The sequence below is a fragment of the Hyposmocoma kahamanoa genome, unplaced genomic scaffold (assembly GCF_003589595.1).
Source record: "Hyposmocoma kahamanoa isolate Upper Pololo Valley unplaced genomic scaffold, ASM358959v1 232, whole genome shotgun sequence".
NCBI classification, from domain to species: domain Eukaryota; kingdom Metazoa; phylum Arthropoda; class Insecta; order Lepidoptera; family Cosmopterigidae; genus Hyposmocoma; species Hyposmocoma kahamanoa.
In genome coordinates, this window is record NW_020653750.1 from 6,113,828 (window position 1) to 6,131,004 (window position 17,177).

Genomic DNA, 17,177 nt, shown 5'->3' on the forward strand with positions numbered 1-17,177 from the left:
AATTTACGAGTTTATATGAACCCTACCATACCGAAACGCGTGGCCGACGCGCGGCTGCCGCGCGTCATATCTAGTGTAATAAGCAAGCATTGTAATTGCATTACACTAGACCTAGACACTATAATGGAGTCTAAACACTTAAATTATTGTATGTTTATGTCCTATATAAAAATATATTAATGGCTATGTTTTAATTTTCTGACAGTGACAGGGTAGGGAGAACTGGAAGTTTCTAGAGGGGACCTATATCACCAGACAAGCTGGTGATTTGGAGGAAAACAAAACATTTTTAAAAACTTTTGTTGGACATATGCCTGTGTAGCTGTTAAATTCTTACTATTAGTTTAAGAATAGTGTAATGGATAATATCAGTAGGGTTTGGGTGGATGCTATTAAAGTGAGCAATACCAACATTGACTTACAAATAAATGGATGACGGGTCTAATACAAAAACCACGAAAGAAATGTCCCAAGTCTACCTACTTAAGCATAGTGACATGTAAAGGAATATGAAAAAGCTAAAACTTTGAATTTAAATTGTAATGTCATCGCAGTACTGTCTAATTTTGCTTGCTTCGCTGTCAGTCGAACAAACGAAGACTAAAGCGTGAATGACGCTCTGTATACGATTTTAACGCGTAAATTTATACAGGATATATATATCCTATTTTCAACTACTTAGTACCTCTATTGACATATTCAGAAATATTAAAGAAATAAAGTAGCCAGTCATGCCGCTCGGTCCGCCTGTACCTTTCACAGTGCTTGGTCTATCGTCTGTTTGCGATTTCGACGTGTGGCCGCGTGCTCGTAGCCGCTTCGGCACTGTGAAAACCCGCGCACCCGCACCCGCCGCCGCGCCCGCGCGTGCACCCTGAATGAGCCCTATTAGGGTGTAGTCACATTGCATGCAGCTGCATACCGACTGCAAAATTCTATAACTATGGTTTCTTTCGTTCCATGCAGGTGGGTCTAATATACATCTTCAACCTAATAGTGGGTACAGGAGCATTGACACTACCAGCGGCTTTCGCGGCAGCAGGATGGAGTCTCAGTACAATATCCCTGGTGTTCCTTGCCTTTATGAGCTTTGTAAATGCCACTTATGTCATAGAAACTATGGCTTGTGCCAATGCCGTGTGTAAGTGGAAGAGATTGCAGTCTATTAAACGAGATAGTGTAAGTAGTCAATTGTGTTATTAAATTATAATGATTTACTTCTTTAGATTATGTAGTACATCTTTATTTGTCTGCCCTAAGTAAGTGTAAGGTGGTATTTGGATTGTATGAAAAAAAAAGATGTGTGATTTCAGATACAAGGACATGATTCTGAGGAAGAACCTCTATCTTCTCAAAGACAATATGGGGAGATGGAAGAGCCTTTGGTCTGTGGAGAAACCATACCGTCACGGTACTATAGTCTCGACCGTCGTATTGAACTGGGAGAGATGGCCAATTTATTCCTTAACAAGAGTGGACGAACTATGTTCTACGTGATTTTATGTGTTTACTTGTATGGAGATTTGTCTATTTACTCTGCTGCTGTTGCCAAGACTGTTATGGATATAATTTGGTGAGTTACTAATCTTTTATTATGTTTGTGACACTGCTCAACAAAGTCTAGGGAACAAGGTTATTATAATATTTTTTTCAAATTTAACAAACGGCTTCCTTATATGTTGTACATCAAAAGAGGCGGTATTTAATATTAATTTTAATGGTTAAATAATATTGGGGTTGTTAAGTACCTAAACAATAATAATAATAATAACGTACAAACTCAACATAGCCCCGCACTAGGGAAACCCTATGTCGCGGATGCCATGGACACACATAGACAACCACAAATTACACCCAAACTCACGAGAGAAACAAATGGACTATGGGCATCAGCGACAACTCTACAACGGCGTGGCGACGTCTCTACAACGGCGTGGCACTAAGCATGAGGTTGTCAATTTCCCCCTGTGGAATAAGACACCACACTCAAGAAAAATATGAAAAAAGCTCTTCTTCTGTGTGTAAATTTTGAAGAAGATCATTGAATGTTTTTCACCCGAGCAAATCCCATGCATGCTCAAAGGAACTTAGACCGGCCACGGCCGATTGAGCAGGCCACTCTAACAACGTGATATCATACTCGCGGAACACATTTATCACCAGCCCTGCAGTGTGTGCACGTGGTTTATCGTACCATGAAATCTTAGTTGAGCTGCGGTGAGGAATTACCATGGGTTGCACAACTTCGTCGCAGTCTTGTTCCGCATTCAAATTGCCTTGTATCCAAACGAGATCAGTTGTTCCACACAGGCGAATTCGCCCAGCCAAGCCCAGACACCATTATGGTTCCGCTTTAGTATAGATGATCTTCCTGAGGATTCTGGAGTCGACAGTTGCGGCCAGGAACTCGCCAAACTCGCCCTCTTCTTGCATCGGGATGAAACTGAAACAAGACTCGTTAGAAAACTTGGTCTTGGATTCTCAAGACCATGGGTTGTTGTTGGCGTTGATCGTTGGGATTACATCCCGTCCTGCCTACAAACCGTAATGGTTGTAATTGAATTTCTTGCAAAAATGTAGTTATAATTAATTTCTTAATTTCCGAACTTGATATAGTCCTTAGCCATTGCTAGGGTAGTGACATTGTGCGTTCTGACCGTACGACGACGTCAAAACTTTTTTCGGACCAGTTCATTCGCTGCGTCATTTAGCGAATCGCTTCTCCTTTAATCAACTGTAGGGTTAAGTAGTTACGTTTTCATTTGTACATGAGCCCAGAATTTATAATAATAATTAAGACTTGTTATTACAAGCGATTCTTTATCTATCGTGCTGTAATTGCTTTTGCTGGCAACTCGATGCCCTTACGTTCGGCCCGGCGGCATAGGTACCATATTATAGTGGTGTTGAAACTTGATACCGGTGATCTGAAACCGGTACGTGTAACTTGTATAATCTGCATCTACACCCGTCAGTATAGATACGAACTGCCTAAGGGTTCAGCCCTTTATAGCCCAAGTTATGTTTTATATTTTTTGTCCCAAATTTACTGCTTTGAGATCCTGTTCACAACCGCCTCGTGTAGTGGCAGTGTTGGGCGTTAATCAATTAAATTTCAATCAATAATTCAATCAGATTAAAAAATCAATTCAATTGATTTTAATTGCAATTGATTTCAATTGAATTGATTTTACTTGCAATTAAATTTGCAATTAAAATCAATTCCGGTCGGTTGGGGGCCTCGGTTGGGAACCCCGCTTGGGGGCCCCGGTTGGTGGCCCGGTTGGGGGCCCCGGTTGGGGGCCCGTTTGGGGGCCCCGGTTGGGGGGCCCGGTTGGAGGCCCCGGTTGGGGCCCCCGGTTAGGGCCCCAGTTGGGGGCCCGGTTGGGGACCCGGTTGGGGGGCTTGGTTGGGGGCCGCGTTGGGGGCCCGTTTGTGGGGCTCGGTTGGGGGCGCCCGGTTGGGGCCCCCGGTTGGGTGCCCGGTTGGGAGGCCCCGGTTTGGGGGCCCCGGTCTGGGGCTCCGGTTTGGGGGTCCGGTTTGGTGGCCCCGGTTTGGGGGCCCCGGTTTGGGGCCCCCGGTTTGGGGGCCCCGGTTTGGGGCCAGTTAAGGAGCCTGATGGCTCCGAACCAGGTCCCCCAACCGAGCCACACAACCGAGCCACCCAACCGCGGCCCCCAAACGGGCCTCCCAACTGGCCCACCAACCGGGCCCCGGGCCCCCAACCGGGCCCCCCAAACTGGGGTCCCCAAACGGGCCCCCAACGCGGCCCCCAGCCGGGGCCCCCCAACCGGGGCCCCCCAACCGGGCCCCCAACTGGGGCCCTAACCGGGGGACCCAACCGGGGCCTCCAACCGGGGCCCACGAACGGGTCCCCCAACCGGGCCCCCCAACTGGGGCTTCCAACCGGGCCCCCAACCGGGACTAACTCACCCCCATATGCCCTATAAATTTATCATAATTGTCAGTTTTAATTGTTAATTGTTAATCAAAAACATTGAAAAGATTGAAAATTGATTAATTGTTAATTGTAGATATTTGCGATTAACGATTGATCAATTGTTAGTTGCGAGAACCGCAATTAACAATTGATTAATTGTTAATTGCGGTTCTCGCAACTAACAATTGATCAATCGTTAATTGCTGTTTCGCAATTGACAATTAATCAATTGTCAATCTTTAATTGCCAGAACAATTAAATTTTGCCCAACACTGTGTAGTGGTTCCTGTACTTGTATCTTGTATAGGAATTCTGTAGGTGGTGTTCGTATTTGTTTCCATACCTCGTTGTCACCGGCTCCCGCTTAATGAACAGTGCGAGTGGGTGTAGTTCCACTTCAAAGGTCGCAATAGGAATCGTCCTCATATCCTCGTCCTCAATGAATGCATTTCGCCGTGGCCATGTACACTAACTTTTAAAATCCTACTTGTCTACTGCAGTTGTGCATATGATATGTGGCTACCATATTATTCTGCCGTAGCTGAAGGTAGGTCGTATCACTTTTGTAGAACAGAGGACCAAACCTCACGCACATTTCACGCTATTAAATAAAAGGTTGAATTGCCTTAGCCATATTTGTTCAGGTGTATCGTTTGAAATTGCGAATGCCGCTTAGAGTCGCTCCGAAGAAACATGTTTGAAATTGGTGAAACCTACACCATAAGGATTATTTCTATTTGATAATAGGTGGTAACTTGTTAAGGAAAATATTTAATGTGTGTATATATAAATAACCTTTCAAGATAGAGGAAAACCCCAACTAGAGTTGAAGGGAGTTTCTCACGTAGCCGCCCGCTACGGTGTCAGGCTTAAAATTGTGTTGGTCACCACCCGCCAACATTATGAAATTAGTCATATGATGCTATGTACAAGTGGTTCAATGCCCACTGGCCTGTACGCCTAGGTACAGCAGCACCTCAGTGTTGTGAAAACCTTGCAAAGGTTTAAATGGAAAATAAATAATCAGGGTTATAAAATAGGAATATATTGTAATAGCGGCTTAAGGCTTATTTAAAGAGTAGTCAACCGCTCCGAAGAAAAAAGGAAGTTTAAAAAAAGGTGTTAATTAACGTAAGAAGAAATGAAACCGAAAAATAATGACGATGATGAATATTCACATAATTAGATATGTTTATTTTATTCCTCTTGGCTTTTCGCGGTAAGCGTTTTAGATATGTTCCTACATCGAGTATATAACCAGAAATAGAGGCGAAAAAAGGGCCATATATTCCTGGTAACACATTAGCGATACAGCTCTTATAAATATCAACTCCCATTTGCACTGAAATATAGATAGGCCAACTACCTGTGCGTGACCTGTGCGTACGTCACCGTGTATTCCAAAAAATATTCTGTATTTATTTTAATAAAGATAATATCTGTAACAATGCCGTGCTGCTCCGTTCGGTGGTATGGGGAAAACAGTAAAACATCTAATTACAATACAAATGGAATCACATTTAATCGGTAATTAAATATGTAATTTTGCAATTTTCGTCCATTATAACAAAGCTCAAGTTAACTGGTTCGTTTGAAGTGAAACAGTTGACGACACCCGTCAAGTGTTTCGAACTCGGGCTAGCCAATCGCAGTTGTCACAGTAATGATATGGCAGAATAGTTTTCAAACAAATAAAATTACATTTCGTCTCTATTTCTGGTTATATACTCGATAGTTTCTTACTTTGATCGTTCCATCGCACTCACAAAAATGACAAATGAGTATTATATGTAGCTCGGTTTACAATTTAGGTAGGAACTGGAAAAGAATATTACGCTAGAATAAATTTGACATTAATCAAAAATTTGAATAACGAATTCAGAATTATGTCAATTATAAAATTACAAGATAATAAAAAATGTGTTACGAAATTTAGAAAGTTCTACAGATGCTACAATGAGATGTAGTTATGTAATTATGTGGTGTATAATATTGAGGAGTAGTAGTGAGTTGTAGGGATATTCTCTCAAAACAAGCGGTAAGTCAGTATCGTCTGTGCTTGGAATAACCGAAGGTTTAAACTCTCAAGTTTCAACGACTTGTGAATCTACACAAGGGTAGATATCGAGATATGAAGAAAGTATACTGTTGGAGTTTGTGGATAGTTTGGTTTGATAGGACTGTGCTTGTTGTGCTACCAGTACACCAACTTTTTTTTTTCATTTTCACTGTCTTGATTCTTCAGTTATTCCTTCGAATTTGTTCGGGCGCCAGTGTGTACCGTTGGTAGTGCCGCTTGGAATGATCTGTGGGATTGTATGTGGCAGGAAAGTAGTTAGTCAGAGTAGTAGTACTTTCCGCAGCCAGCGCGCCTCCGCACATCTTGCTTAGTACGTTTAAAGTTCAAATTCCCTGTTTGGGCGCCAGTGAAAGAGCGCTGCTGGCGCTGGTGTAGTTCTGTAGACTGTTCAGTAGGATTGTAATGTAGCCAGGAGAATGGTATTGGCCTCCGCAGCCTCTTACTTAGTAGTTTAAAGTTCAAAATTCAAAAGGGTAAAGAACTAGTGGTAATAAATCCAGTTTTATAAATATTTATTCCGGTTTTAACAATATTTATGATCTTTAAAATGTTTATTGTACAAGAGATTTTTAGTAACTGGCAAACGGCTCAAAAAAATAAGAAGAGAAGACGTGTTCGCTGCCGCGATCGAGCAGGGAGTGACGATGGAACGAAACAAAATCAGAATGCGAGGCAAAAGAACTATGGAAATTCAAAATTTAAATTAAATACGAGTGGCCAGGAACTGGAGAAAGGCGATAAAACGTTGGGATGACGGTCACACCGTCACACCTTGATTTTACTACTACGCTGTGACTCAATAATGCGAAATACCTAAGTAAAAAACCGAGCGCCAGATTCAATAAAGCATTTCAGTATTAAAAGTGGTTAGTTATTAGTGTATAATAGTTCCTTCATAATTGTTCGATTCTCCTAGTGTTGGTTTTACGAATTCACATTCAATTCACAATTTTAAAGATCGAAAATGAGGATTTGATTATATTGAGATATATCCGGATATTGTTAAATGAGGCCATATTTTTAAAATAAAACTGATAATCTCTTCCAACCACACTTTTTTAAATAATAGATTTTTTAACATATTTGTACCGCTGAGATAGCTTAGAAGCTTCTCTGTGGTAGCTATAAGTTTCAGTAATTGTATTTCAATGGGAAATGCAGGATACTCGCTCTTGGGTATCGAAGTGCAGATAATTTAATTTTACAAACCACATGGTGCTTACACAAAAATCTTAATCAAAGGGTTGCTGTGCCTGAACGAAAATACGTCTTGTAAAGTGTTCAGATCATTAAAAATTGGGATGGCGCTCTGATGTAACCAACGTACCTATACATTTCACGTATATAACTTATAATTCGTAATTACTCCATCTACTAACTAATAAACAAACTGACAAACTAGTGGTAATTTCACATAAAAATATTGGTTATCATGGTAGTAAAACATACATACAATAAACTTAATATTACAATCATTCAAGCGACATCTCTAGTCAGCCGCTGGTGGCTGTAAAGGTACAGGGTCTCTTGACCCCAAGTCAGCACGTCAAGCTTGACACTAAAGGTTTAAAGAAGGATGGCGACATCCCGTGTATTTTGTGACCTAGTGTTTTTGACGACGTGCATTAAGGATACTGATCAATATTTGTGATTCATTATCAAAGCATAAAAAAAAGCTAATTAACAGCCTGTAGAAGCTGGGGTTAATATAGGTTATGTTTATAACATTGTCCTGTATTTCGTTTTAAATATTTTTTAGTAGTACCAGAAAATAAAAAGTTTTCAGTTTGAGCCCAAAAATAATAAAGAACTTCCCGAATGTTCCCAAATCTGTCAAACTCTGCCACATTTAATACAACTTATCATGTTCTGCAGCAATGAAAATGAATAAAAATTAAATCTTCCCAAATGGCAGAAATCTGCCACAAATGGTCATACCTTAGAGGATGGAAAAAAATAAAAGAAAGGAGCTGCCCTAAGTACAGAATCAACGTGCATATTACCAAAATTTGAAAGTTACAAATGGCGGATTTCTTTAGTGTTGTACCATAATCTATCGATAAGTCATTATCGACATGCAAATGTATGGCTTGAATTTTTGTTTCTTTAGTTTACTGTAACCAAAGTATGCCTAAACAAACACAAGTCTGATAATTTAATCACGAGTGGTATATTATTATAAATGTCAACATACATTTTTAAACTTGAAAAAAAAATTATTTTCAACATTACAACTGGTAACTTATTTAGTAAAAGTCACCAAACTGCTGTGCAGTTTGTTGGCGACATGCGCATTCTTGCTTAATTATACCTACTTTACTTGTATTTAACATTACGTAGTATTAATTGTACTTACTAAATAAAATATAAAAATTACTTTAAGAGGTACGCCTTTAACCTACATTTTAGTACATATTTACATAACGTCTTTTAACTAACCGTCAAGTACAAGTCTATTCAGGTTTCTGCGGATTCTAGTATTCCCGTTAATTCCCGGGCTTTCTTAAGCAAATGAATCTATCAAGCAATTTTAACACAGAAATAATGGAAGTAGTTGTAAAAATCAATTGATCGGAAATCAACAATTATCATGTACTAGCTTTTCCCCACGACTTCGTCCGCGTACATTTTTTATACAAATGAAAAATATTCAAGTATGAACCAAATCGCACCACGTGTTAAAAAGTTACCATACAAACTTTATTACCCCATTTCGCCGCATTTTTTAAAAACTGTCGTGCCATTTTTTTACCATTTTTATTGTAAAATATTTATGCAAAGTTTCGTCTTTGTAATTTCAAGGAATATTATTTTTCATGCAAACGTTTTTAACCGTTTTCGCCCTCTTAGGGGATGAATTTGAAAAATCCGTTCTTAGTACTCCTTCACTAAATAAAATTAACATACCCTCAAGTTATCATGTTCCAGTACTTACAGTTTTTGCTATGCGTCCATCTACCAGTGAATTGCTCTGGACCGTACTCCTTTAAATATGTATATAGATTTACAAAAACCAAATTATTTTAAAAAATAAAAACCCGACTGCAAAAAAATAACTGAAAAGAGATAAACCTATGACAGCCCCACCAATCAAGACGAATCAAACGACACCTCATATCTCAAAATCCATCATGCCATTTAGGCTGTACAGCGTGAAAAAGAAATTAACAAACATACACTCAAAAAACATAGCTCACCTTCTCATGCAGTCGGGTAAAAATTACTAAAATTATTCATGACGGAATAAAATAATTTTATTTAAATAATTTCGAAGTGACAAATTTTAAATTTTTTTTTTTCCAAAATATTTGAATCTCAAGTCCATATATATTTGCATCACGCTTTTAATTAAGAAATATTTATGATTTGTGTCGTGATTTGTATCTCCTGAATTAAATAATTTACCAAACTCTTCGAAATATTCCATGTAAAATTTGAAAATATATAAATAATAATTCTCCGGTTTTTCTTTTGAAAATAAAATGGATTTTAAACACGTTTCAACTTTTTTTAGTACTACCACAACATCATTGGATGGATAAGTCAGGCCACCCCTAGTTTTTTGCATTATTAAACTAGGTGCAAAACCCCTATCACTGCAAAACAACATGTCTAAACAATTGTCACATTTTAGAGACCTACACAGTTTTTTTACAACAAAGCCAGCAATATATGTGACTACACATTGAATATAATTGCTTAAATTATTATTATCTAAGCAATCCATGAAATCTTCGTATAAGTCGCTATCATCTTCTGGCACTTCCACAAAAGATTTTTTTTCTGTTAAATCATTTATAGACGTTACGGGGTGTATTTTAGACGAACAAGTTAATATATTTATTTGTTCAAGTGGAATGCAGTTGCCTACACCTTCATCTCTTATTTCCGCCCGAATTACTAATCTTTTAAATGCAGCCTTAAATTGGACAACGTTTGGATTATCATTAAAACCGCCACGTGATCTAATTGAGGAGAAAAACAGTTCAAGGTGATCTTGACTCGTCTTGTATAGAGGTAAATATTTGAGTAAGGCTGTATCCTGCACTAGGTACTGAAATAATTTTAAAGCACTAGTCATGCTTATGATGAGTCCAATAAAACCGATTTTCCTTGGTGAATTTATGACTAGTTTCCCTGATGGCAATTGTAAGTTTTTTATGTAGCCAATGGCACCCTCAAACAAAGCCTGTGCTAATCCAATATTTTCTGGACATAAGGCTTTCTTCCAGGCAGAAGGCCGTAGAGAACGGCTGTTTAAACAATCAAACACGTCATTGAATAATTTTATAAAATTTACTGTTGCTGCACACCCTTGAAAATCTTTAAGCTTTAAAACATTTTCGCAATAATCTAAAGCATCTGCCACTGAATTGCTCATTAATTGAGTCGCCAAACGAACCTTCATATTTTGTTTATCAAAAAAACATGAGCCTTGGTTAATTTAGTGGTCATATGTAGACCCTTAGTATCTTGTATTTTTTGTAATAATTCTACATATGCAAAATTAACTTTTCTTCCCGATGCGTCGTAAAATATTCTTAACTCACCAAATGCATTTCGAACTAATTTAATGGCGTGGCATGGGTCAATAAAGGCGTGTATATTGCTTTCGCTGCAAACAAAGTCGGTCTTATTTTGGTCTTTTAACAAGTCACATCCTAATGAAGAGAACATACTAAAGTTACTTGCAGGTCCATCGCAAGTTAAAGTTACAACTTTAATGCCTACTTGTTCACAATTTTTAATACATAGCTCCACCAGTGCAGACTTTTGATCACCCGTTAAACTTGTAATAAAAAAATAACCGACTGGGAGTTTCCAGGTTCCGTTGATACACGTAAGTAGAAGAACTAGGCACTGGTTGGCTATTTCAAAGGCATCACTGTTCAAATTAGTACCAAAATTTACTCTACCACAATAAGTCTTACTTTGGGCATCCCAACATAAGGACTTTCTTATAGACATTTCATCCAAAACTAACGAGCATATAACTGGCGTATTACTTGATTGTACCTTCATTTTTAAAGTATCAAAGGCTTCCTGGCAGAAGCCGGGCTCAGGATTAACATTTTGATACCATTTGCTTAACGTACGCGCATGTGGTAGACAGGTGTTGTACGTCGAACGAACAAAATTATATGCTTTTGGTGACAGAAAGTGGAGAGTAAGCGCAAATTTTCTTATTTCCTCACTGTACTGTTTTCCCAGTGGTAAACCTTTAGATTTCCTAATTTGCCTCTTTAGGAAATCTTTTGGGCCCGAACAATCTTCAAAAAATGTTACTTGTTCAGCATTTATTAAGTTCCGCTCCTTGAGCTCGGACATGACTTTTTCCATATTGGCAATTTTTACTTTCTGTCGTCTGATTTTTTCCTTTAAACTTTTAATGTTTCTCAGCTGATTCTCACATTTCTTTTTCAATCCTCTAACAATATTGTCCTAAAATTTAAAAACCAAATCAATTTAAATGTAAAAATAATACCTATTATATTATAAATTTTGACTATTATAAAAAATAGATGCCAATTTAAAATTACTACTCCTAAGATTATTGATTTATATACATATCAAATTAATCAGAGGTCGAGTCAGTAACAGCATTTGTTGTTGCATATTCTGCACTTGATTTAATATTCTAGAAGTACCTTATACAATTGGCTGAAACAAGTAAGCATCTTAAAAAACACTGTCTAAGTGTGTTAGAAATTGTTATGCTTGATTGTCACTCACCTGGGTAATAGCATTTGTTGTCTGCATTTTCTGCACTTCAGTTAACATTCCAGATGTATTTGGCTATACAGTTGGCTGTAGAGTAAACAAGTAAGCGTACAAATACATATTGGTCGAGTCTAGCCCAACGCGAGCGCAGGCAAATTAATACACAGCTAGTACTACCGTCTACACGTTCAACAAGTTTGAAAAAGATCAATACAAACAATCATTGCACAAGAGTTTTGTGTAGCTGCCCACACGTTGGTCGCTGTCAGTTTTTATTGTGCGTTGAAACGGGAAGGATGACGTAGAAGTTATTGTAGCTGCTGCTACTTATTAATGGGCGCCTATAATTATCATGTCAGTGAATCCCCGCAATAAAGTTGCAAAAAAGAAATGACAAAAACGAACGTGGTGGATGCTGATTATTCCAGAAACAGAACAACATGACATTTTCTTGATATATAATATATAGGTACTTCTTTATTTTGTGTTTTGATTTTTTTTTGAATAGAGTTATAAAACCAGTATGCATTTCATATGCGGACGGACTAACGTGTGAACGCTATTGGTCGAGCGCCTTTGGTTTGTGATAAGCCGAATGAACTCTATACACGTTGGCGCTCGCCTTCACTCGGTCAGCTAGGCGAGTGACACCGAACAAGGCAAGGCAAGGCAAATAGGCTGTCTATACGTTGGTATGTTGTCATTGTATTGCAGGCTTTAAAAAAATAGTCATTTTTAATAGTTAGAGTTGTCATTGGGAAAAATCAGAAACGAGTGGATAATTTTGTTTTCAGGAACTGAGAATAGCTAGTAAATGAGTCTTGTTTAATCTAAATTGAACATAAAATTATTTACCAATAAACCTAATGATGGAATAACATTGTCATGTAATCTAGTTACATTTAAAGTTCTGTTAAAATTTGACTCTTCAAAATGAAGGGAACAAATGAAGATGGTCTTTGATCCAACGTTTATATTCGGCAGTCCTATGATTTCCAACCATTCTTTCTTCCTTTTTTCATTTGTAGGAAAACTTGAAATAATAATAATAAAACAATAAAAACCTCATAGTGAATTGTTTTAATAACAGAATATCGATAATATGTATGCTTACAAGATCAACACTATCTCAAAATAATCGTTAACAACAATCATCAAAATATACAAACAAACAGGCAATCTAAAGTAACAAAAGCAAAATTTGGCAAGATTTATAAATAAACTACTTAAATAAGTCTAATTACATAAAATATTCGGGCTATTGTGTGATTTATAGACAAAAAAATAACACATGCCTGTGCAATGTAACATTCGATTGATTTGCATTTTTCTAAAGCCGCATCCTTTAATGCTGCAGCGTCGCATTTTTATTAATACCTAATTATTCTCACTGTCAATATTTTTGTCCAATTTAATTATAATACATGTGAATAATTCAATAATACATTTGGAAAAACATTTGTTTTGACATTTGATGTACTTCCCTTTGACAACGGTATCATGTACCTCATGTACTTGAAATGGCCACGGTTGGCATTTAAAACGACGTTACGAATTTTCGATTCCCGTGTTTGACACAGACCAATGTAATGCTATCTCTTTTGGCTTAAGACGGCACGTAATAGTTAAACAAAGACAATAATATGTTTATGTTTTCGACGACGAAATGCATCATATACATATAACGTCTGATTTATATATGTCAACGTAACATGTCCTTTAGTTTCCATAGTCTAAGATATATACATTCTTTTACCAATTATTAATTCTATTAGTACCTCAGAAATGCATGTGAATAAACACAAAAATGTTTCAACCAAGCAAAGCATTTGACCAAACTGTCTGGAACAAATCAATGTTGAATAGACGAAATTTTATTTAAAAGTTTTTTCTTAAAACCTCATTAAATGCCAAGCAGATCATTGTAAGAACTACCACAAGTGCTTGTATACAAGTACCAATAATTATATCTTCACTCCTTACTTCTGCCAAACTCAAGACGGGCTATCTTTATCAATTTCTTTAGTACGGTGTGCTGGCACTTCCAGAAATTATAAATACTGTTTCATTTTTCATTATTTCGCATCAACTTCTCTTCTATTTTAAATACCAAACAAGATTTTTTTAAATGCGCAGTCAACTACTTAACGCCCTGTAGACCTGGCACATTGTACTTAGACTAGTATGTACATGGTACAGATAGTTAAATACAAGTTTTTCAATTATAGGCACTCAGCAAGGCAAAGAGAACTCGCGAATGTACAACGAGATGGTGCTGTTGAAACTCGTCCAGTCCATGACCAAGATGCTGACGAATCCGCCGGAGCCGTTCCGTGAGGAGATTTTGCAACATATGCGTAACCACGCCGCCAGACTTTGCCATAGACTCGAAGGCCTCGTGGCCCTGTCCAACGGGGAAGCTCCCCCAGAAACAGCGCCCCCGGAGTACCCACTAATCCCCGCCTCCCGCGGTTTTTGCCTCACACTCCGCTCCTCCCTAGACTCGTTCCGCGCCGCGCTCCTCCGCAACGACATCACAGTACCCCCCGCCACCTTATAGCCCACCCTCCCCACCTAGCCCACTCTATAATATTACTAGTATTTTATTACCTTGTATGCTCTGTTATCACGCCGTTATCCTTATGCCACGAAGTAGCTCTATTACGATGCCTACTCAATATGTACGAAAATGCAATAAGCTTTAAACTGTGCTTCGTATTTACACAAAACCTTATGAATAAAGTATACGCGTAAATGAATAGTGATAGAGCGACTTCATGGCGCTGTCTGATTTAATACAAATTCGAAGTTACCGACACTCCAGCTCGATCGGTCCTGCAACGCGAGGCATTTGCCCATGAATTATGAAAAATAAAATTTGTAGTTATACACTTGGAAGCAGAAATAGATATTTTCGCTCCCTAGTGTTGTATTTATTGTGATGTATTTCGAATATAGGAATATTTTAGAAGTTCGAGGCGGGCGGTATGCTAGTTATTGTTATTTTCTTGTTTTTTTTTTTACAATTAAAAAACTTAAAATTCATATTCAAAGTTTTCTCTCGTCATCTACTTATAGTAAATTGAATGCATGGAAATCAGATTTGTTATTCATATTCATAGTTAATATGAAAATAAACATGATCCCTTGGATATTTATTATATAATTCAAATTCTAAATGAGAAATTCTATCTTGTGCAAATAATAATTATTAGATTTATTACGGCTAGATTAATGATTTATTTATTTGTTTAAATGTAATGTTTCTCAATTGTGCGGTATTTTAGGTTACGTGTACTTATTGAAATTACTTAGGCTGACGCCGAAGCTTTGGCTCGGTAGGAATTCGCGTCGCAACTATAAGTCAATAAAGACAAGTGGTATGAATATCTCCCCTCGAGTTATATTAGTACATAGTCTCATTTCATACTAGAATGAATGTGTGAGTATTGTATGTCATTTTTCTTTATATAATATGTGTAACGTCGCGTGTATAAAAAACATTGTCATTTTTATTATATAATTGTAGTATTTATTTTTCTTGTTTTGTACTATGGAAAACATTAATTTATATTTGAAATGTGGTGTGATTTGGAAATTGCAAAACAGGTGTTTTTGTTAACAGTACATTTGAATATATATAACGTAGCTAGTTTATTTCTTCACCTAGTTTTGAATAGAATTTATGAACCTGATAGTAAGGAGCTGGCCTATGTAGCCATATTGCGTTACTTTACCTTTCTGCTTAGAGACGTTAATAAGCAAATAAGGAAAAAAATATATTGGTTTTTTTAACTGATTTCAAAATTTCATAGTCCCGTTGTTTATTTTTAAATTTTAGTGCCAAGTGACTTGCGCAATTGTATTTTGTTCAAAATTGTTCTAAATTAGAGCAGTGCTTGTTAGCGCGCTATGTCATTTGGCGCCCACAGCCGTCTCGGCAGCACAAATACATTGAAACTTCATGCCAAAGTCAATTGAGCTATGGAAGGCTTTGTCGCTTTTGTACACGTATAAGTGACAACTATGTATAATGGTGATATAATAAATAATTCTTCAACCGTACGCTGTTGTTTGTTTCTAATAAAACAATAGTATTTTTATCCAAACTTCTGTTTACCTTCAATATTTTTGCGGAAAGGCAAAAGTCCATAGACATCCATTAATTTCTACACTAATGTCATTTTATTGATGCCTTATCACCCATCTAGCCAGTCGTTACCCAAGTCAAAAAGTTATCTATGAAAACGACAAGAAAACCCGATCACCCGATCGGTACAATAAGTAATTATTTATTGTCGCAATGTGGTTGCAACGTTACATACATTTAACTTAGAGGATTCTAATGAACTGCTGAATACACAAAGATCTCCTGGGGGATTGGGCTAGGGGATCGAGGTTCAAATCTGTAAGGTCCAATTTTATAATAATAATTCTTTATTGCACAAAGAAAATACACATGCAACACAAGTTACAAATAACATATACAAAGGTGAGCTTATCTCTAGAAGAGATCTCTTCCAGCCAATCCTAACCGTGATGTAAAATGAAGTCTGCGGGACTAATTATTGTACAATAAAATTTTTAATGGGAATTTAGGTAGTTTGCAATGCATCAAATGCAGCATTTGGCCTGATTCAGGTGATAACCGGGCCTAAAAATCGATCCCACTTGGCCGCACAGAATCGCAACGCGCATAGAAGGCCGTTCCGGAGGCGCCATGGTAATGATGATAAATACAATCTCTTCATCCTAACTACACTCGTATTGACGTCGCGAGTACAGTGACAATTAAGACGGTATGAGATCCATGTGAACACGACGAATGTTCCAGCAAACGTTCGAACCAGCTCAAAAAAGAGATCATTTGTTCCATAGGTAAAATAAATTTACACTTGAAAACGTCACATTTAAGCCACTGCTCGTTCACTACGCTGACTTCCCTGAGTAGATCGAGCAATAAAATCTAGGGTTGCTCTTCAAATAAACTTAAATGCTATGGAATACACTTTGAATCAAACTTGTGTGGATTCTGGAGCCGTGTCGTCATTCCATACATCTTTATCTAACACGTAGTCTTCAATTTTGTAATATGACTTTCAATCAAAATATTTTTAATATAGTTTTTAACCTTATGAAATGATAATCTTAATATATACTCCGGAATCTTATTGTAAAAACGTACACAGTTCCCCAAAAAGAATCGTTTACCTACCTTGGTTAAACGAATTCGTGATACCATGAGTTTGGACTTAGCTCTAAGGTTAATATTATGGATATGTTCTTTCTTATTGAAATTATGTATATTTTTACGGGCATACAAAATATTTGAGTAAATGTATTGTGATGCCACGGTCATGACACCAGTCTCCTTAAACTTTTCTCAGAGAAATCCGAGAGCCTAGACGGTACACAGAACGAATCGCTCGTTTTTGC

General features: G+C 37.5%; 2 protein-coding genes across 2 annotated transcripts in view; one reads left to right on the plus strand and one right to left on the minus strand.

Annotated features, from left to right (window-relative positions):
* The window catches only part of LOC113228642 (transmembrane protein 104 homolog), a 2,984-nt gene extending 1,380 nt beyond the window's left edge, over positions 1-1,604 (plus strand). Inside the window, 2 exon segments of the mRNA XM_026461998.1 lie at positions 967-1,179; positions 1,314-1,604. Coding sequence (XP_026317783.1) covers positions 967-1,179; positions 1,314-1,604 — 504 coding nt within the window.
* A 12,946-nt stretch (positions 1,605-14,550) lies between these two features.
* LOC113228643 ((E3-independent) E2 ubiquitin-conjugating enzyme UBE2O) overlaps positions 14,551-17,177 on the minus strand; it is a 41,849-nt gene continuing 39,222 nt past the window's right edge. Inside the window, exon 25 of the mRNA XM_026461999.1 lies at positions 14,551-14,576. Within this exon, the coding sequence (XP_026317784.1) occupies positions 14,551-14,576 (26 nt within the window). The remainder of the gene's footprint in view (positions 14,577-17,177) is intronic.